The 23,419-nt window shown below is 31.7% G+C and overlaps 1 protein-coding gene across 1 annotated transcript in view; it reads left to right on the top strand.

Annotated features, from left to right (window-relative positions):
* The window catches only part of LOC129218906 (ionotropic receptor 25a-like), a 61,153-nt gene that overhangs the window by 8,746 nt on the left and 28,988 nt on the right, over positions 1-23,419 (top strand). Inside the window, exons 5-8 of the mRNA XM_054853226.1 lie at positions 6,682-6,857; positions 12,885-12,938; positions 16,044-16,163; positions 22,732-22,902. Coding sequence (XP_054709201.1) covers positions 6,682-6,857; positions 12,885-12,938; positions 16,044-16,163; positions 22,732-22,902 — 521 coding nt within the window. The remainder of the gene's footprint in view (positions 1-6,681; positions 6,858-12,884; positions 12,939-16,043; positions 16,164-22,731; positions 22,903-23,419) is intronic.

Here is a 23,419-nt window from a genome sequence, read left to right as displayed (position 1 = left end):
TACTCTTTATGCAAATTTTTTCGAAAAATAACAAAAAGCACTTCCACTTTTATGTGAAAGCATTGTTTTTTCAAAGTCATGGTGTGTGTGGGGGGGCACTGACACCCCGTTGAAATTCCTTAAATGACGGGCATGCCTTTTTCTTGCTGTCCATCTACTATATCGACCTCTATATTTGTCGATCTATCAATCTATACGATCTATGCATATCAACCGCCTGAAAGTACAATCTTTTTTTATATATATAAGTATTAATTCGAAAACAAAAACATTTTTTGTCCACTCAACCTCTATCTATCTCTATATCTGCCTAACCTAACCGCCAATCCAAAAACAAAGATCATGCAAAAAATCGCGGGCTTTATTTATTTAATTAAAATAGCCCGCATAAAAAAGGCTCTTTGTTCCCCGCAGTGTTCAAAAAGTAGCGCTTGCAAAAAGATAAAAAACTAAAAAAAAAAGTGAAGAGAAGGCAAACGATTTCAGTTGGATCACGTGATGAGGTAAGTTCGGAACCAGCCGGCAAGCGAGCAGCTCGCGTTGTGTTCTGTCATTAAAAATATTGTAAAAAAAAACTATTGCGTATTTTTAAAAACTTTTTTCTTCTAATGGGGGCGGAGTGTTTTTGCTATTACCCACTAAAGTTTTAGATTTGAGGGTTCAATACTTTTTGCAGGATGGGTTTCGAAAATAATTAAACCCAGAAAAAAATGCAAAATAAAGGTTTTTTCAAAAATTTATAAAAAATACAAAAATTGCTCTATCTTCAAAATTTCTTCATTCATCATATTTAAAATTAAATTTTCTACAGTATAGTACAAAAAATATTTGTGTGGTGCGATTGTGTCGGGGTCTGTGAAGTAAAAAGTACTAAAAAGTGCAAAAAAACACGTAAAACATTAAATAAGTTTTTTTTCTAATTAAAATATCAAAAATCGAAGCCCGAGTTGCACATTTTCGGCAAAAACAGCACCTGTGTACCAAATTTCATCTTTCTAGGCCTTACCGTTTTCCCAGGATGCGCGCCACAAACACACACACACACAAACATCTTGTTTTATTATATGTAGGGTCTGGTGGGGTAAAGTGGTCATAAAATCGTAGGTTTTCAACTTTGGTGGGTAATAAATACAACAAATTATTTAAACACTTCAACTTTTTTTGCTGTTATTTTACATTGCATTATTAAAGAACACAGTACAATGAAGTTTAGAAGAAAAAAATTGATTTAATTAGTTTTATAACACTTTCTTTTCCCTTTGTATTTATGACCACTTTACCCCATGGGATGGGGGAAAGTGGTCATAGCATGGGGTAAAGTGGTCATAGTTAAAAATAAATGCAAAAACCATATTAAATAACCCTAATATTTGTATATTTCAGTTATTTTTATGGTTACAAGTATATGCACTAATATATGTGTGTATACACGAGTATATCGTGTAAACATGAGTAAACACGTTCATATATGAGTAGATACATGTATACATCAGATACATGCAACCACGTGCCTACTTACGTATATACGTGTATACACGAGTATGTAAGCATGTATACGTGATTACCTAAAGGAGTGTTGACGTGTCTACACGAGTATATATGTGTCATGTTTATATACGTGTCACGTGTATATATGCGTATAAACGAACGTCATATGCATGTATGCACTTGTATCTCGAGTATATACGTGCATACCTGAGTATATATGTGTATAGTAGACGTATATACGCATATATGTACAAGTGTACATGTGGGTACATACATATGTGTACATAAATGTATGTACGGGTATACACGAGTTAATGCGTGGATGCATCCAATGCGTGTTTGTACATGTCTACTCACGTATATACATGTATATATGGAAGCACGAGTATATAAGTATGTATACGTGTAAACACAATTATATACCTTAAAAGACGTATATACGTACATTTACGTGTATACACCAGTACATATATGTTAACGAGGTACGGGGAGATATACCGTATCTCACGGTGAGCAAGACCCACACATTAAGGGGTAAACACCCAGCTGAGCGGAAGCTCAGTATGGTGACCTTCCCCGGCGCAATAAGCACCAAGCCCGTCCGTAGCACAGACGACTATCAACCGCCGCACTCAGTCCCGCGGGGGGCCCGCTACGCGGACCCCCCGTGAGATGGAACCTAAGGCCCACGGCTAAGAGGTGGGGTGCGTGCGGAGAAAAGTACATATATGTAAACAAGAGTATATACGCTTATATACATGTATGCCTACAGAGTGAATCCAAGCTCTTGAGCAAAAATCTAAGGGGTGTGAGAGGGGAGGATAAAAAGCAAAGAATAATAAGGAGCTTATAGTCGCTGACGCGCTACATGCACACAAAGTCAGAAACTGATGGACGCAAAATAGGTCACAAACTTTTTACACAAAGATGATTTTACTAAAAATTTTAGTTTTTAAGAAATATTTGGAGCATTTGTTAAAAGTTGCGGCCCGTAGTAGTTCTAATACATGCAACGCGACAAAGGCGCAGCGACGGATGAAAGTTTTTCAAAAGTCTCGTTATTAAAACAGAGAGTGCTTTGTGATTGTGACGCATGTATTACAGCTGCAGGCCGCAAATTTCTTCAATCGCTTTAAAACTTTCTTACGAACTAAAATGTTGTGTAAAATTGTCTTAGTGTAACAAATTTGTGACCTGTTTTGCATCCATCCGTCTTTGGCTTTGCATGCATGTAGCGCGTCAGCATTGTGTTTATGACCATATGTTCCTTATGATTCTTGCTTCTTATCCTCCCCTCTAAAACCTTTTAAAAAAATTTCCCAAGAGTTTAAACTCACCCAGTATATTTGTATATCATATGCTTGTATGTAAGTATCTACTCGAGTACGTGTCTACCTGAGTAAATAAGTTTTCGTATACATACGAGTAAAAGCAAGTATATACGTGTATAGTCGAATGTATATCTGCATAGACAAAAAATACCCATATCGCAGGTACCCATATAAATATTTATTGGTGCATTTACGTGAATACGTTTATATACGAGCCTACACGAGTATATGCGTATGCATACGTATATACTCGCATATTTAACCCCATTTACTGTAAGAACAATACATATTAAGTGAAATTAATATTTAATTTATATCTGCCTTATACTTTAAGATTCAGTGACATTAGAAGAACAATATTCGTTAAGCCTAATATTATGATCACTTTACCCCATCTTACTGAAATTGTTGTAAAAAATTATCTAAAATATATTTAGCTAACTGCTAATGAGTGAGCAATCTTAAGACATGTAGGAAGCTTTCTGTGCCGTCAATCTGTTCATAATTCTAACAAACAAAATTTCCCAAAAAAGTTAAAAGAGGTGTTTAGATTTTTAAAATTTTCATATTTACGCAAAATATTTTTTTTTTTGCCAAATAAAATTTTGCCAGTTCTGAAATTTTGTATTCAAAATGTAGTTTCTAACTCCCCGAACCTAAAATAAAATTTTCACATTCATTCGAACACTTATTTCCAAGCTATAGTAATTTATTTGACGTATGACCACTTTACCCCATTGACCACTTTCCCCCACCAGACCCTATAGATGATATGATAAAAGCAATACTATGACATTATGAAACAAGGGTATAGTTGCATAACTGACTAGTGGGACAGTAAAAAAATACAAGACAAAGCATTGTAGCTTGAGTACAACTAACTGAATGGGTCGTTTACTCTTATGCAATTTCCTCCTCTTGAAGTGCATTTTATGAGCCTGCAGAGGGTCAGCAATCAGAGGGAACCATTGCCTATAGTTACGTCACTTGTTTGTGAAAAGACATACACTCTTAGTTTGAAATGTAGGCATCAAGTTCTATACTAATCCTCAACACTGAGATACAGGCCTCTAAAAAGTACATTTTTCATCATATTTTGATGTTTTTCTTTCACTTTGCTTCTAGTTATCATATTATAAAGTATGAGAGTAAGCATAATCAGTCTATTTGCAAGTTTATAACTTTTTTATGGTAAGTTTTTGATTATACTAGTTTTTTAAATAGTATCTGGAAGTCCCTTTAGGAAAGTTTAAACCCGGATAGGTTGACTAAATTGAAAACGGAATAGTCATTTTACTGTTTTGAAATACGTATTGCGTTCTTGAAACGAATTTACCCATAGTTCTGTCACTTGTTTGTGAAAATACACATACTCTAGTTTGAAATGCAGGCATCCATTTCTACACTGAACCTCATTGCACTGAGATAAACTGCACTTTTTTGCATTTTTCGATACAAAACTGCCATTTTTTGGCAGCTCAGAGGGTGAGTCATGCAACTAGTGAGGGTATTGAATAATTTATATATATTCTTACACAAATTACGTACAAAAACCATGGTTGAGCCGGAATGCAGGGAACCAGAGGGCCTCAAACATGGCACTTTTTCTTTTTTTTTTTCGGCCAAGTTTGATTACCCCAGAAAGGCTGTACTAAAGGTCAACCACAAAATTTACGATATATTTCAATTTAGGCACTAAATGTCATATTGTCAACACACATTTAAAAAATCGCTGATTTCGAAAACCTCTACGTCGGGCTCCACTTTACGAATTTTTACAGGTCCCTAAGAAGTTTTTCGGAGGAAAAGATAAAATATGTATCTTCTAAAATCTTCTAAAGAATCCACCATAAAAATTTGGCCAAACCCAAAAATGGTGTATATTCGAACACCCCATTTCTACCCGGTTCTTATAAAAACTGGCTCTTAAATACTAAATTACGGTGTACTACGTTTCTTTTAAAATCTGACGTCTTTTCTACTCAATTCTATCAAACTTATATGCAAACTTTGTATTCAAACATTTTTAATATTTCATTCTAAAAAAGTAACTAAATATTTCAGTAAATTATGAAGAGAGTTTTTTTTTATCTGTCTACTGCTACAATATATTATTATTTTAACTCTATTTTCAATTCAGTGCTTAGTTTTTTAGTGCTAACATATTAGCTTATTTCTCCTAATTTTTTCCTTCAAAAACCAACTTGTGATACTGTACAGAGTGACAAGAATTAACTTAGACACTCATAATGCACTATAATTTTAATGCTAATGAAAATATTAAGACCAAACTTCAAAATTAATATGAATGCATTATTTTGCAAATTTTCAAAGTGTCTTAAAGCTAAAGTGTCTACTTTAGCCTTTATAGTTTTAAACGTGTCACAAAATTTTCGGCTACCGGCCGCAACTCACTTTCTGATATTTTATCCCGTTCCATGCTTAAGCATTTCTTAAGGATGCCAAAGTTTTATGCGTTTTTAGAACTTTAGAGACAAAAAATGGACCTTCCAACAGAATTTCGCACTTGCAGACAGAGCTACAGGCACTCAAGATTGGTGCAAGACACATTTTCCGTACTTCGTTGGACCTCAAGAATGGCCACAATATTCCCAGATTTGAAAACCAGTGTGTGTGATAAACCTCATAAATCTTTGGCATCAATTAAGAAATCCTTATGCAAGGCATGGGACAAAATATCAGTAAGTGAGTTGCTGCCTATAGCCGAAAATTTTGTGACACGTTTAAAGCTGTATTATGGCTAAAGGTAGACATTTAGAAAATTCGTAAATATATTTGGTGAAACAATGCATTCATATTTATTTTGAAGTTTGGTCATAATTATTTCATTAGCATTAATGTTGTGATGTATCATATGTGTTCAAGTTATTTCTTGTCACCCTGTATTTAAAGTATTACTATTTTTGTACTAGTTGCTTCAAGTGTTGAACATTAAATACTCTATATTCAGTTACAAGAACGATATACAAGGCTGAGTCGAAAGTTTTTCGCATTTTCACCTGCAAAAGAAATGCACAACGAGCCTCAGCTAGTGGAGGTGTCGACTGATGGTAAACAATCGACATTGGGGGAAGATTGATGGGAAGGACAAAGTTCTGCTGGTAATGCTCAGGTGCTAAAACTCGGCTGGTGTTTGATAGCTTCCAGCAAAACTTCGTTATTGTCAACATATCTTGGTTTCTCTTCAAGGGTCGTATCACCTTCCTTGAAACGCTTAAACCAATTTTGAGCAATGTACTCGTTCACAGAACCTGGACCCTCAACATAATTAATTTATTTTGCCGCTGCCCTTGCATTAAGACCCTTTTTCCACAGGAAACGCAAAATAACACGCTAGCTTATCATCCGCCATTTCGAGAGACAGCAACGTCTTACACAGGTACGAGAAATAATCACTGCAACTGATGAGGATTACCAAGGTCAAACTCCACTCTACCATTTTAGATCAGCTGCGTAGGAACTGTAATTTGCATATGTTACATTCAGGCCTGCCAGTCCAGAACAGGGAAAATACGAAAAAAACTTTTGACTCAACCTGGTATATGTGTCAAAATAGTGTTATTTAGTTTCTGAAGTCAAATTAGTCTCTACAATATTTATTATTACTGTTGGTGTAATTAAGAAACATTTTGACAAAAACACAAACCCTTGAATCAATTGATCCTAGGGCATTAAAGAGAAGAACTAAAGGCAACTTTCATGACATTTTATTAATTTTTTTTCATGCTTGCTTGCTCAATATTTTGTTTACATCATTTCAACATATATAATATTAGTAATTGAATAGAGAACCTCATTCATAGCTTTCTTGTAAACGTTACTTTTCATTTCCTTTGTGTAGATATGGATCAAAAATCAGCTACTTTACTACAAAACATTGCAACTAGAGCCACTATTCTGACAGTAGAAGCAAAGCGTCAACTGGTTCAAGAACAAATACTGAAAATGAAATCAAGTGAAACTTCTTTTTATTTCGTTGTCGGTCCAAGGAACACTATTAACTTAGCGCTGGAAGTTGTAAGTAAATTATCTTGTTCTTAAAGTTCACTATCAAAAATTCAAGCTATGAACAGAAACAAAGTAACGTTTCAGCATTACAATTGTTTTACCACAGCCATAATTTATTTGAGTGAAAATGAAAGAATATTTCCAGTTGATAAATTGATTAAGACAAACATCTGAACTGATGCATTCAAAATGAAAGCTACAGAAACTAACACTTTGAGATACACGAAAAACTCTTTTTGTGCGGTAAATAGGGACCACATAAAAAATCGCATAAAAAACGTTCGTTCGTTTTATAAATATTATCGTCAATTGAGTCCCAATCTGATTGAAATTTTCATACACCGCACAAAAAAAAGAAAGAAAAAAGATCGCATCTCAGAAACTGACCCCCCCCCCCCCTCTCTCTCTCATTACAGATGTATAATCTTAAAATGAAATATTCATTGATGATATAATGAGATAGGAAAAATTATTAATTAGATACATTAATATTCAAAATATTTTTCCTTTTTGTATATGAGTCATTTATGAGGTTGTACATAAATGCACTAAAGGAATACTGGAGCTCTTTCAAACGTTTGCATAAACTTAATATGTAATTGTGCAAAGGATGCTTTGTGGCTTCATTTTTAACTCTTCAAAATTTCAGCAAAAAGCTATAAAAATGTATTCAAAAAAGTTACAAGTAGAAAAAATGCTCACTTCAGAAAACTGAAAATTATTCGATTAAATCCGATACTTTTGCCAAATGTATTAAAATAGTTAGAGTGATAGATTAATCACTAGTAAGCATCTATTTTCCAAATTATGATGAAGTAATTTGACAAAGATAGAGCATTTTTATGTCTAGTAACAAATGTAACTTAACAAATATTGCGCAAATATTTGACGCCCAATTTTTTAGGGAAAAATAAAACAAAATGTAAATTCAAAGACCTAATTTATTTATTTTTGAATTCGTGATGTGATCTACTTTTATACAAAACTGATCGTGCAGAAAATAAAAATGCTGTTGTACTGAATAAACAATAAATTTCAAAGAAACTTCATCTCGATCAGCCAACAAGATCAATTGTACATTTTTTAATTCATTGTCGCTAGTCGGAAATTTCTGCTTAAAAAGTAGTTGTGACTCAGTGTCATATATATCGAATACTTAACTGATAAACAATTCTTCCTTTCCAGAATATGAAATCTTGCAAATTTAGAATAACCCGTTCGTATATTATTCGGGAATGCAAAAGTAAATTTAAAGGAAAAAATAAGGAACCAAAGATTCTTCGAAAGGACAATACAATAATGCATAAAGGCTAAAACATAAATACAAAAGCTATCAAAAAATTTCAAAAAAAAAAAAAAATAATAATAATAATAATTACATATTTTTTTCAATATATATATATATATATATATATATATATATATATATATATATATATATACTGTTAAAAAACTTTCCTGAAAATAACGGATAAAGTACCGGCAGCAAAGTTGCCGTAAATATTACGTTTCCGTTCAATTATTTTCCGTGACTTAACAGAAGTTCCATTTCTCATTTCTCCGTTTAGTTCTGTTCTTCCGTTTATAAATTCCCCGTGATTTAACGAAAATTCCATTTCTCTTCTTTCCGTTGATCTATTTTTCCGTTTTTAAATTTTCCGTTCATCTATTTTTCCGTTTTTAAATTTTCCGTTGATCTATTTTCCGTTTTTAAATTTTTCGTTTATCTATTTTTCCGTTTTTAAATTTTCCGTTCATCTATTTTTCCGTTTTTAAATTTTCCGTTCGTCTATTTTTCCGTTTTTAAATTTTCTGTATCTTTACAGAACTTTCGGTTCTTGATTTTTCGTTGCGCTATTTTTTCGTTTCTCATTTTCACGTATTTTACTGAAATTTCATTCTCGTTTTTTTATACTATCTTTAAAATGATATATAATAGAAAAATAGATAACCATTCAAAAACTATATATATTTTTTAATTTGTATTTATTACTGAAATATATTTTAAGTGAAAATTTTGTTTGATAACTTACCTGCCATACAGCTCTTTTTCAAGCATCAATCAAGAAATTCAAATGAATCAAATTAATCAAATAGTTCCAGCAGAAAAATTGATGGATTTGAATATAATACCAATTATCCCTGCTGATACTGTTCGATATCCCCTTCGTCGTACATTGTCTGGGGTGTCATGGAAAAGCATATATGAAAAATAGAATATTTTTATTTCCGGAATGAGTCAAATAAAATACCATTAAAAACCGGTTGACTTTATCATGGAATAATATACCTGATTGGAGAGTATACCAATTAACTGTGTTTAAAAGAAGAATCATTGACATACACGTGAAGAATTTGTGGCTCCAGATGATGTATACCCCTCCCCCACCCCGGTGATTTCCGCATTTTTCACTCATTGGAATAACAACAAAGGTTTTTAATGCATAATCATTATACTTAGGCTAAACATATCAATCAGTTTGTTTTACTCAAAATGTTTTTACAAGAAACTTGCAATAATCTCAAATAAGTTGTTGGATGAGACTCTAATAAAAAAAATTAAGTATTTATATTTATTATTATGAATGAAATCCCGAAAGGAGTAATGAATGTTTCCAGATTTCTAAGTAGTCAAGAAAACTTATTCTTGTCAAAATTTTAACGTATTTTCAAAGATTAACAATCTGTTATGCCTTTTCGCAAAAAAATATAACAACAAGAAATACTTTTATTTAGAGATTTAAAATGTTTATTTTCAATCTGTCAAAAAAAAAAAAAAAAACGAGTGATTTTTTTTTTTTTTTTTTTTTTTTTGTCTTGTTCGCACACCATGGTAATCTCCGGTTGATACGAAATGTTGGCATTTAACGTTTTAATGACTTTCAAGAATACAATGCGTTAGAGCAAAAACAATAACTTTATAATAGAATATAAATTCTAAATCAGCTACTGTCGGAATTCTATCAAATGCATATTAACAAGAAAAATACATTGTATACATGTACAAAGATATTCAACAATACTTACATGTGACCAGCGGTGCTAAATTTAAGTATCTCCATTGCATCTAGATACAAGTAATCCAATAAATAGCTTTTATTTTAAATGGATAACACGAGATCCTAAAACTATTCTCACCGCTAGAACACACAATATGACTAACGAATAGAATTGTTCGAAGTATTGAGCAAAATAATACACCGCAATAATATTCTAATACTGACTAAGTAAATCCCACAACAAATCACCTGCGGGATCAAAACACATCTGCCTGTCTGAAAATGGCGCGAATATTTTTCCCAACCTACAAAGCCAAAGGCGTAAAAACAATTTCGACATACGAGTATATTACTCTCCAGATATGTAATGGTAAGCTATCTATTTTGTCTACAGCATCTGAGTTGTTATTCCAAATAAGCTTTTAATTAACAACATGTAACAGTGCGATTTAATAAGCACTATAAAAAAGTTATGTTTATCATAACTTGAAGGCTAATCAGAATACTAAGAAAGAACAGCACAGCGGCAACCCTGGAAATGGAAAAATTCCGTTTTCGTTACTTCATTTCGTGACATTTCTGTTGTTCTAAGGAAAAAATACGTTTTGAAGCCATTACGGAAATATTCTGTTAAAATCAGTCAGAAAACTACCTGAACTTTCAGGTTTTTTTAACAGTATATATATATATATATATATATATATATATATATATATATATATATATATATATATATATATATATATATATATATATATATATATATATATATATATATATATATATATATATATATATATATAATCTATTTGCTTTCAAAGTTTATAAGTTCTTATCCCTTAATGTACACTGTTAAAAAAATTTCCTGAAAATAACGGATAAAGTACCGGCAGCAAAGTTGCCGTAAATATTACGTTTCCGTTAAATTATTTTCCGTGACTTAACAGAAGTTCCATTTCTCATTTCTCCGTTTAGTTCTGTTCTTCCATTTATAAATTTTCCGTGATTTAACGAAAATTCCATTTCTCTTCTTTCCGTTGATCTATTTTTCCGTTTTTAAATTTTCCGTTCATCTATTTTTCCGTTTTTATATTTTCTGTGTCTTTACAGAACTTTCGGTTCTTGATTTTTCGTTGCGCTATTTTTTCGTTTCTCATTTCCACATATTTTACTGAAATGTCATTCTCTTTTTCTATCCTATGTTTAAAATGATATATAATAGAAAAATAGTTAACTATTCAAAAACTAATATTTTTTTAATTTGTATTTATTACTCATATATTTTAAGTGAAATTTTTGCTTGATAACTTACCTTTCAAGGCATCTATCTCGAAATTTGCACCTTCAGATGAATAAAAATAATCGAAAAGTACCAGCAAGGAAATTAGTGGATTTAAATATAACACCAATTTTTGATGCTGATGCTGTTCGATATTTCCTTCCACATCTCCTAGTACATATTCTGGCGTGGCATGGAAAAGCATACTTGAAAAATAGAATATTTTTATTTGCAGAATGAGTCAAATAAAATACCATCAAAAACCGGTTGACTTTATCATGGAATAATATACCTGATGGAGAGTATCGCATACCAATTTACTGTGTTTAAAAACAGAATCATTGACATACACGTGAAGAATTTTTTGCTCAGATGATGTATATCCCCCCCCCCCCTCGGTGATTTCCGCATTTTTCACTCATTGGAATAGCAACATAGATTTTTAGTGCATAAGCATTATACTTATGCTAAACATATCAATCAGTTCGTTTTACCCGAAATGTTTTAACAAGAAACTTGCAACAATCTCAAATAAGTTGTTGGATGAGATCCTACGGAAATAAATTAAATAATTTATATTTTTTATTATAAATGAAATCCCGAAAGGAGTAATGAATGTTTCCAGATTTCTAAATAGTCAAGAAAACTTATTCTTGTCAAAATTGTAATTGTATTTTCAAAGATTAACAATCTACTATGCCTTTTCGCAAAAAATATAACAGCAAGAAATACTTTTATTTAGAGATTCAAAATGTTTACCTTCAATCTGTCAAAAAAAAAAAAAAAAAAAAAAACTGAGTGATTTTTTCTGTCTTGCTCGCACACCACGATAATCTCCGGTTGATACGAAATGTTGACCATTTAACTTTTTAATGACTTTCAAAAATACAACGCGTTAGAGCAAAAACAGTAACTTTATAATAGTTCTATAAATTCTAAATCAGCTACCATCGGAATTCTATCAAATGCACATTAACAAGAAAAATACATTTGTATATTAACATCTACAAAGATATTCAGCAATACTTACATGTGACCAGCGCTGCTAAATTTAAGTGTCTCCATTGCATCTGGACACAAGTAATCCAATAGCCTTTATTTTAAATGGATAACACGAGATCCTAAAACTATTCTCGCCGCTAGAACACACAATATGACTAACGAATAGAATTGTCGTCGACGACGATGAACGTCGTCTAACGAATAGAATTTCGAAGTATTGAGCAAAATAATACACCGCAATAATATTCTAATACTGACTCAGTAAAACCCACATCAAATCACCAAGGCGATCAAAACACATCTGCCTATCTGAAAATGGCGCAAACATTTTTCCAAACTTACAAAGCCCAAAGGCGTAAAAACAGTTTCTAGTACTAGTATATTACTTTCCAGACATGAAATAGCAAGTTATCTGTTTTGTCTACGGCATCTGAGTTGTTATTCTAAATAAGCTTTTAATTAACAACATGTAACAGTGCGATTTAATAAGTACTATCAAAAAGCGATGTTTAACATAACTTGAAGGCTAATCAGAATACTAACAAAGTATAGCACAGCGGCAACCCTAGAAATGGAAAAATTCTGTTTTCATCACTTCCTTTCGTGATATTTCTGTTGTTGGAAGGAAAAAATAAGTTTTGAAGCATTACGGAAATATTCTGTTAAAATCAGTCAGAAAACTACCTGAACTTTCAGTTTTTTTTTAACAGTGTACTTCTTAATAGAATTTTCTAATAATATGTTTTCTGATCTAAGGCTGAAGCTAATAATATGACGGGAAGAGAATATGCTTGGTATTTAGTCTCACTGGTAAGCATATTTTCCCTTTATGCACGAACAGTTATGTAACATTTTCATTATTACAAAAATTTAAAATCTTATCTACTTTTATTGTGTTATTTGACTTCTAAAACGTATTTTGATGTTTCAAAGAATTCATTAGTAATACTTTTTAACCGACTTCAAAAAAGGAGGTTATGATTTCGTCATGCGGTTTTTTATGTATGTTTTCGGATTATTCCAAGACTACTGGACCGATTTGAAAAGTTCTTTTTTTGTTTGGAAGGGTATACTTCCCAGATGGCCCCATGGTAATTTGGTCTGGATCTGATAAGGGTTCTCGGAGAAATCGATGAAACTTTGAATTTCCCACGTTGTGGATACGTAATCTAGAGTACGTCAGCGGGCGGAATACGTCGCAGGTAACGTAACGGGTGTATTTCCGTGACCGGCGTATTTTCACAGCAGAGGGGTTTGCCTTCGTCTTGAACGAGAATTATCGCGGCATATGGATGATTAATTTTCGCCGCCTGTTAATTTTTACTTATAGGTGTTACCAATGTTTTACTACGTAGCAAAGAAGTAAATTAAATATATTTTGCTACTTTAATAGCTGAATCAATTACCTTAATATATTTTTTAACTAAAATAACTTAATTTATTCAATAAATGTTTTTTTTTTTTTTTTTGATAATTCAGTTTTTAAACATATTTAGCGTTTAATCCAAGGGTAATTGAATACAGAACACAACTCCGCCAATGATTTAACTTATATTTTTGAATAATACGTTGTAACTGGTGTCTGATTTCTCAAGTTTGACCAGTATTCTAGATTTACTATTTTACAATGCCGCCAGTTTGTTTTGAAATTAGGGTTATACTAATTAGCAGTCTTAAAAAAAAGGAGGACGTTCTGAACTTGTCGGATTAGTTTTTTCTTTGTACAATGTTCTGCAAATACTCGAAGACACCTGTACCCAGGGGCGTGCACGAATGGGGGGGGGGGCTGAGAAAGAACATCTGTTGCCCTGGGTTTGAGAATGAAGGGGGCCCAACATTTTTAAAACTAGGGGTGAATTATAAGGGTCAACAATATAGAGAGGGGCCCCGAAAAGTCATTTGTAACGGCCCCCAATATTTCTGTGCGCGCCTCTGCCTATACCGATTAGGAAAATTCTTTTTTTTTTTTTTTTTTTTTTGAAGCGGTATACTTCCCCGGCGGTCTAATGGTAATCAAGTTCAGGTTTGATGAAATTGAAGGAACTCTTCAAATATCATACTCAGATTTAAAGCTATTTGTACTTTATTAACTTTGTATATCGTCTCACTTAGTGAATCGGTTTCTATGATTTTTTTTTTTTGGATAGGTGGTGCTCTAACTTTACTCTAAGGTTCCAAATCTTTGACTTACCCTATTTACTCTTTAGAGAAAAGTTATGGGTAAAAAACAATAAATTTCATGTAATTTCCCTTACGAACGATTAAATATAAAACCCATTGTTAAAAAAAATGCCATAAAACAAAGGTATGTGTTTTATTTACCCATAGTGAAATAAAGTACTAAAAAACATTATTATTTAGAGTAATCATAATGAAAATTTTGAATCAAGGATTCTCTGAAGCAAACATAAAATTCATTCGAGTGGAATTTCTTATCTTCATCTATAATGGGGGCATTTGAAGAACCATGCGACTTTTATCACGAGTTACATGACACGCATTCTTGTGAAACATAAATTACAATTTACAATTTTACAATTTATAATTTACAATTTTACGACTCGCAATTTGCAGTTTATTTGTAGACGTAAACATTTAAATGGTTCTAACTAAATACTGAATCCAGTCTATACTTTTCATTAGAAATGAGATGTATCAATTGTTGCATTTCTGCTAATGCTCGTTCATTGTCAAGTCATGACTATGCTGAGAGCTATGTATACTCGTCCTTTCGCAAAGTTCTATTTTCCTAAATCAATGACAGCTTTATCGAGGGTTGTGTGATACGTATTGTTGTGAAATATAATTTACAATTTACAATGTTATAATTTTAAAATTTACAATTTTGAAATTTTAAACTTCAAGAGATTTCTGTTGTTTTTTTAGTGACTCGTGCATTTGCTTTCAGAAAGTAAACTTTGATAAAGTCGAACTAATAATGAAGACAAAATTTCTTTTGTATATAGTTGCGCATTTGAAAACTCTTTCTTCACAGTCGTCGGAAGTCTCGAGACGCTGTAGTCTATTTCTTTTTCTATCGTGCTCATCTTAGTTGTTTTCAGACTCATGTGCTCAACGTTTTCTTACTCGACATGCGCGTAAGAAAGGCCTCAACGTCATGTACGAAGTCCTACGAAATTATTTTATATTTATACCACTAAAAAGCAAAAAATAAATTACTTTTAAATAAAAAAAACCGCCTTCAAAAAAACATCAAGGAACTAAAAAGCAAAAAATAACAGATTACACTTACATACTATTTCCTACCCAAAACTAGAAATGAAATTTATTTTACAATTCCAGTACAAAAATCAATTAAACTAAACACCCAATTAAAAATTAAACAGATTTTAATTACTATACAATGAATTATTTTAAATACCTAACTAATTATATATGATCTCTTAATTTTTAATAACCTATTGAAGTCGGGGCCTCCTATAAACTACTACCTAACGTAACTGAGTAGGTTTAGTTTTAAAGACTAATTTCGTGTTTAGTTAAATTAGTGCTTAGTTCAGGATTTGGTGGGTTGTCAGTTACGTTAGGTAGTAGTTTATAGGAGACCCCGACTTCAATAGGCTATTAAAAATTAAGAAATCATATATAATTAGTTAGGTATTTAAAAAAATTCATCGTATAGTAATTAAAATATTTAATTTTTAATTGGGTGTTTAGTTTAATTGATTTTTGTACTGGAATTGTAAAATAAATTTCATTTCTAGTTTTGGGTAGGAAATAGTATGTAAGTATAATCGGTTATTTTTTGCTTTATAATTCCTTGGTGTTTTTTGAAGGCGGTTTTTTTTTATGATTTAAAAGTAATTTATAAATAATAAGAAATATTTTTGTGGTATTGAAAGACTCATTTTTTCATTATTCTAACTTAACAGATACTTTGTTTTGAAAACATAGGATCATGTTGAACCATCTTGCAATTGTAGAAATCTCTCGGCATTATGGATGTCTCCAAGACCAAAAGGGAAAAAGGATAAAATTGAGAAAATAACCAGAAACTTCCAGTTTTCCTCAGAAGTAAATATCTAAACATATTTTCAATTTCAGGTGACTTTTTGAAGTACGATAATGAACTAAACACCACTTGTGTGAAAAACTTAAATTTTATAGTTTTCCCTCCCCATTGGTTGAGTCCCTGACTGCTAATTTTCTTACTAAAAAAATATTAAAAATAAGTTTAGAAAAGAAACCTTTTAAAAGACAAATGTTTTATCATGATATGCGGAATTACAAGCATGAATTAAATAAGTGCAAATAACATCATGCTTTTTTTATTCCCATAAATTTAATTAATTTCATGCTTCTTTAATTCCTAATTCATATTTCAAACTGCTCTTATGATCGGATTAAATTACGAAATATAGTTTTAGTTTTAAATCAATAGTCAATCCACAAAACTGATTTATGGAAAAACAACTCCTCCAAAAATAATTTGAGTGGGGGGGGGGCTCTAAAAAGGCTACATCAATAATAGCAGAGGAGATTGCTTTTGTGCATCGTAGGGTAACACTTTATACAGATATCACAAACTGAGAGTCATGGCTTTCATATTAATAAAGTAAGATATCAACTAAGATCTAGTTAAAGAGAACAAAAAATATGCAATCACAGTATTTTTTAAGCAATAAAAAGAAAGGTTTTCAGTCGAAAAAAATCTTTGGGGGTTTGAAAATGATCTTTTAATAGAAGAAAAGCTTTTGAATTAGAAACAAAATACGTTTTCGTAAAAGAGCTTTCATTATTACATAGGGATACTTATGATAAAATATGCAGTAACCGTCTATTTTTTTTCTAGGAGTTGAACAAAAAGTGTATTCTTAAGAGATTAGTTTAATGTTTTGAAAACCAAGTTTGTAAGACATAACACGTATGAAAAAAAGTTTTGTTATTGCTTGATTGGGGGAAAAAACATGGTCCTAAGTTTAAAAAAAAAGGGGAAAAAAGAAGGAGAGGGGTATTAAAGAAAATACACTTGTCATATTAAAGTTTTACCTTACATTAGCCAATGAAATTTAATATGTATTCACCTTCATTTATGATTCTTTCTCACAATCACTGACGTTGATGTTTGCAGGGTGTGACAGATAAGGCAAATGGTTCCCTATGCATCACTTCAGGAAAGATCAAAAGGAAAAAACCACGCTTATCAACCCACAACTCGACTAGAATTGCTTTCTGATTTTTGAATTTTATTTTCAACGTCAATTAAATACTTTATAATAATGCACTAAAATTTAAAGCTCTAAATGCTAAGTCCCAAAAATTGAGCAATGATCAAATTCAAATAACAGAAAAAATACGAGTACCTGCCATTAAAGTCATATACACTAGTATGTTCCTGATCGCATTGATAATTACATATTCAGTTTATAATAATTTATATTATTAGTTCTAGTGGTATAAATAACAAGTATTAGTAAAGTTTTCAATAAAAACACGCCGATAGCTCATTTTTACTCATGATTTATTTTTAAAATCTATAAATATTAAACAATAAGATACTGTTCTTATGGCGGGGGAGGAAGAAAATGGAAAATACTGTGTTGGTGGTGTGTGAAAGAACTTGTTGAAGAAACGCAGACGAAAAAAGCACTCACATGTCTTTTAGGAGCTAAATTAGCATGTTACGGTTCACTTTAATTTTATCGTGGTGTATTTTTCGTAGTGAACCAAAGTTTTATTATGCTAAAACCTATTGTCACGTAAATATTTTTTCTGAAAAAACTATTTTAGCATCATTATAAGAATTTGTAGGCGTTTATTTATGATGAAGGTTCAAAACCACCCACACACAGAGAGAGACAAGCAATTTAATCTTATAAAGAAGCAACAATGATTTTTCGATTGTTAAGGAAAAACGTTTTAACAATTAATAAAAATTTTAGTAGTAGCAGAAACTGGCAGACTGCGATCTGGGTCTGGACCGCAGAAGTTGAAAACTGGACCACTAAAAATATTTTTAAAGCATAAAGTGTATAAATACATTTCTTTAAAAATATGTTTCCGTAGATAGCAGTACATATGGGCTCCACTCTGATAAAAAGTGTTTTTTTTTTTTTTTCAAACACAAGAGCGATCGATATCTTTAAGAAAGGTGTTGCAAATCAAGAATCTTCCAACCATTTTTGCTCTGATATGGTCATTGCAATACTTTCAAATTCATGCCGCATTTCACTAGGGAGATTTCAGCAAGATGCCAAGTTTTCGCAGAAATAGAGATGCTGTAGCTTACCTTAAAATAATCTTTTCAAATTTCTCCAGTCGAAGAACGAATAATACATGCTATTGTCAAAGCCAGATTAAAGCATGGGCACAGTCCCAGGGCACCAAAATCAGGAGGGTGCCCCGGCGCAAAACCTATATCTAAAGTTTTAAAAACGGAAGTAATTTCATATCGCACTTCAACAAGATGTAAATATTAAATAAAAATAAAAAAAACGAAAAATATAAAAAAAACCTCGTTCATAAATTAAAAATCCAAAATATTTCAATGCTTCAATGTATTGTATAAGCGAGGGAGGAGTGAAGGGGAGGGAGCACCAAATAGTGTTCGTGCCCAGTGCTTCCAAAAGTCATAGCCGGGGCATGGCCTTTTTCCGCCTTTCAAAATCATAACAGCAGATGAAGATAATAGCTTTGCACGAAGACATTTACTTGTAGACGTATAAAACTGCATCCGTCGACGAATTTTGGAGTAACCATGTTTCGAAAAAATATTTAAAATGTTAGCCATTTTACTGGCTATTATGTTTAGTTCCATATAAATGAAACTTCCTTTTAAAAAATGATTTCGGTGAAGAATAAAAGTGAATCAAGAGTCTTCTCGTATAAGTAGTTGCTCTTGTGAACCTCAGATAATTGAAGTGAAAATGCAAATAAGAATTAGCAAGAAATTTGTTTTTATTATTATTTTTCTGAACCTTCAAGAACACTTTTAAAAATATCCGGACCCAATATAAAATTACTTGTAACCTCTGTTCTAGTAGTTGATGACACTTAAAAAAATTTACTATTCGAAATGGTTACTTGGTTTGTTACGAGAGGGCAGCACAAGTTAATGAATGATCAAATCTCCGTACTTAAAATGTAAAATAATGACCGAAATCTACAGAATTAATGTATGATTATTGTTAATAGTTAGTAGACTTCTAATTACAGCATTCTTTGAACATTATCAAGCAGTAACAGAGGCTACTAAGAAAAGAATTTTTCGCCTATAAGTGTTTATTATCTTTTAAATAAATATTACAACAACCGCTCTGAAACTTTCTAAAACATTTTTATTTAAAATTGTAAAACAAAATTTTTCTTGATTAACAGAGAGTGAATAAATACAGAGGCGTTTTTGTAGGTAATATAAAATTCCTTAGGGGCAAGTGCGCCAAATAAGACCAACCTAAGGTTCATGGCCCATATCTCGGTCATTATGGATCCAAATTTTTCATATTAATCACATTACTCATAAAAAAATAAGAAAAATTAATTCCACATAAAATTTAAGTTTCAGTTATGTTTTTCAGTAGTTTTAACAATGAAAGGTGATTTGAGACAGTGAGAAGCAAAGGGATGTAAGTGGACATTTTCAAGTTTTGAGCAGGTGGCGGCTCGTGCCTTAATTTAGTGGGTGTGCCCGCTGTGTAAAGCATTCACAATAATATTTATGCAGCTAAAATGAAGAAAGCTATAGTCAGTAATGCTGGGCAACAAAATATAGTCCTTTTGCAGTTTATTTATTTTGAGCTTCTCTTCAGGCGTCAAAGTTGAAATTGATGTTTTAGTAAATAATCCACTTGATTTTTTTTTTTTAATTTCAAGGTAAACAACCTAAATTTAAAGACACCCAACCCATGTAACTAGTAATAAACAACACACAGTATTAATCAAACTACTTTTACACTCTTTATACCAACAACGATCAAGTTGATCTTGCAGCAGCAATGATTTCGATTTAGCCGCGCTTCCTTATATCACATTTCAAAATTGGTAATAACATTTTTTCTAGAAACAGTTTCCTTAATTGATAATACATTCTTCTTTTTCAAAATTAGAATTATCTTTAAATTTATTGTGTGAAACCACATCACAATACCTAGGGGTCAGATCACATTCAAAGTTCAATGTTTTTTTTTCTTTGCATTTAAATAAAATATGTATTTCTTCGGAATCTTTGCATGCGCTTACTGATCCATCAATGTTTTTTTAATGCCATTAAAAAAATCAAAACGCTTAAGAATATTTCAATTTTAACAAAAATTATAAGGCTTATTTGTTTTTGCACATATTTCAAAAATCTTTTTTGCTAAATGATCACAATAATCATTTCTAAAAAGCTGTACATTTGTTTGTTCATCCTATTAATTATGTAAAAAATCATGAAACTTCCATTGTAAATCTTAAGAAGGATATAAAAAACTCTCAATATTTTAGTAATTTATAAAGTTCTTGTCCACTGCACAATTTTGTTAAACATATAGTATTTGCAAAACGTATTACTTTGAAGATGTATCTTCAATAAAAAAAAAAAAATCCTCAGCTATTTCAATAACATGGAAACGCACAAAAAAAAAAGTTTGAATTTTGAGATCTTGAATTCTCAAATTATGCTTTTCGCAATCGCGAATTGCTATAGGACCCAGCTCGTTGGGTTTCTTGTTTCTACTAATGGCTTTTATCGCAACCATAATTTGAGTTCAAGACGTCAAAATTCAAATGAATGCCAGGGGCTGGATATTGTGTGCTAGTTACTGTTTTCATGTAAAAAGAATTGTGTGAAGTCGAGAAGGGTCGTTTATAAATAATTCGATTCCGAAGCACATGGACACCTGCATTATAAGCATAGAAAAGTAAAATCAAAGGGCGGATGTCATCCAACGGTCAAGTGAAAACAATAAGCAATTCGTGATTGCTCAAAAAGAAGTTCATCGAAAAAACGCACACCTAGCGTAAGTGACCTAAAGCCAATATTTTTTTAAATAATTAAGCTAGTGCGTTGAAGCTCCCATAATTTTTGAAACAATCTGAAGTTTTTAAATAAACAAAACTCAATAGTTTGGTCATTTTTGAGGTAATGTAGCCGCTATGTCTTTTGCCTTTAAGGACTTAAAACGATGTACCGGGTCAAACTGAAATAACTCAAGTTTGTCCGCGATAGAATAATTTAACATAGAAAATAAATAAATAAAGCCTATTTTACGATTAATACTTATTACTTTAGCCAACTATCAGAACAAAGAAGAAAATTGAATAGATCTCATCGAATTGAAGCTGTTTTGTAAAAGTTTCGGATCAATTCAGAACTTTTATTAGCACCACACTCAAAACCAACTGACCTGTGCTACTCGAAAATAAACTCTCCATTCAGAAATTCCAAGAATTCCTCTCCTATTAGTTCCAAGAAGAAAAATAAATAAATAAAAATATGCATGAGATGCGATAAATCCATAAAATTGTAAATCTCATTTCCAGATAATAATAGCCGGATTAAAGACAGAAGAGGGACGGGGGAAAAGAAACCATTTTTTCATTCACGTGGGCTCCCTTTTTCTTGCCCTCCGAGCTGTTTTCTCGTACAAGTGACTCTTCCTAGTAAAGCTCCCGTGTATGTTGTTTTCTTACTGGAGATATCAGAGCAAATATGCTATAGTTACATTGATGTTTGTCATTATGGACATTAAAGCGCTTTAAAAGCGTTTTTTAACTGTTCTTTTTTTCTTGGCTTTTTCCTTGCAAAAAATATGATCTAACTGTATTTGTAAGTCTAATAAAAAAACTTAAAAAGAAAAACATATGACACAAACTTCTTACTCAGGAGGGAAGTATATTGCACACTGTATTAGGAATAATTGTTTTTCGAACTTGTGGTCTCGTATGCGTCATAAAGCAGTAGAACTCTACTTAAGTTGGCCATCAAGACAGAATAATTTGCAATATCTAATGAATTGTTTGCACAGAAGCATTACACCCTGACTATCTGGGTGCCGTATTCCTGTGCATCAATTGTCATTGACTTTTCAGAAACAAAATCCGACGTTTCATCTGCAAACCATTTACTTAATTCTTTAAGTATTAGCATTTCTCCGTTGCAACATTTTAATTTATCATCTTTTTCCCATTTTACAATGTAACACATGCATAAAAACGCGATTTTATTCACGGTGTAAATACTAGAGTTCACGAAATATTTTAAAGAATATAGAGTCAAATATTTGAAAGTGTTGACTAAAGTTGACCTACCAGAAGTCTTACACGCAATTACCTATCTTCTAAAAATGACAATCGCTTAGGAATACAAAACTCATATCTTAGTGGTTTCATGAATGTCTTTTTTTTTTCAATGGAAACTAAAATCCAAGTCTTTTACTAGTTCTACAAGTTGCCCAGAAACTGAGCCTTATATATCATTTCGATTCACTAAATGTTAGTTAGACCCTCCCTCAAACAATGTACATTTTAACATTTTCTCAAGTCAAACAGATAAAGCGTAAATTAAAACGAAGGATTTTTTTAGAGGTGTATAAGTATTCCCAGACATGTTTCTAAGTGCATGTGTGAGCTCAAATAATGACTAATGATTTCTCTTTTTCAGGTAGAAGTGGCGTTTTATTACGACTTGGTCCTTTTAACTATACAAGCAGTCCGAAAACTGATGACTAACGGTGAGTGGCCATCACAGCTCAACTATGGCTCTTGCTCAATAGACGGAAGAGTTCCGCCCAGCGAACAAACGAATTTCAATCTCTTAACTGCTCTGAAACAGGTAACATTCGATTATACTCAGCATAGTCTATGGTATACGCAATTTATCGTAAATCTATTATTATCGCAATCGTATCGTGTTATTATCGTAAATCTTAACTCGTTCCAAACTCGTTGCATATTTTTATAGCATTTTTTAAATTAATGCATTTTATTATTCCTCCCAGTACCTTAATTTAATTTGAGTTTTGCTTCCTTAAGTGCAGATACATATAATTTTGAATATTTGTGTCAGAATCTCGTAGATGTCTTCACAGCTTCTATAAAGCAGTAATAAGTCCACATTTCATCAACCAGATAGTGTTAATGTTAAAGTCACTAGCTAAATTTTCTGAAGATTATTGTGTTTACTTATCAAGCATTAGATATGATTCGGCGTAATATAACTTAGACACTATTCGTCAATCAATTAAAAAAAATCAACGTACGGTTTAGTCTAAAAAAAATTCAACTTGGGGTTGCAAAATACTTTTGGTTCAAAAATGTACTCTCATTATTTATGGTGAATATACCACATT

This window comes from Uloborus diversus, chromosome 3 (assembly GCF_026930045.1).
Source record: "Uloborus diversus isolate 005 chromosome 3, Udiv.v.3.1, whole genome shotgun sequence".
Taxonomy (NCBI): Eukaryota; Metazoa; Arthropoda; class Arachnida; order Araneae; family Uloboridae; genus Uloborus; species Uloborus diversus.
This window is presented reverse-complemented; position numbering and strand designations above follow the sequence as displayed.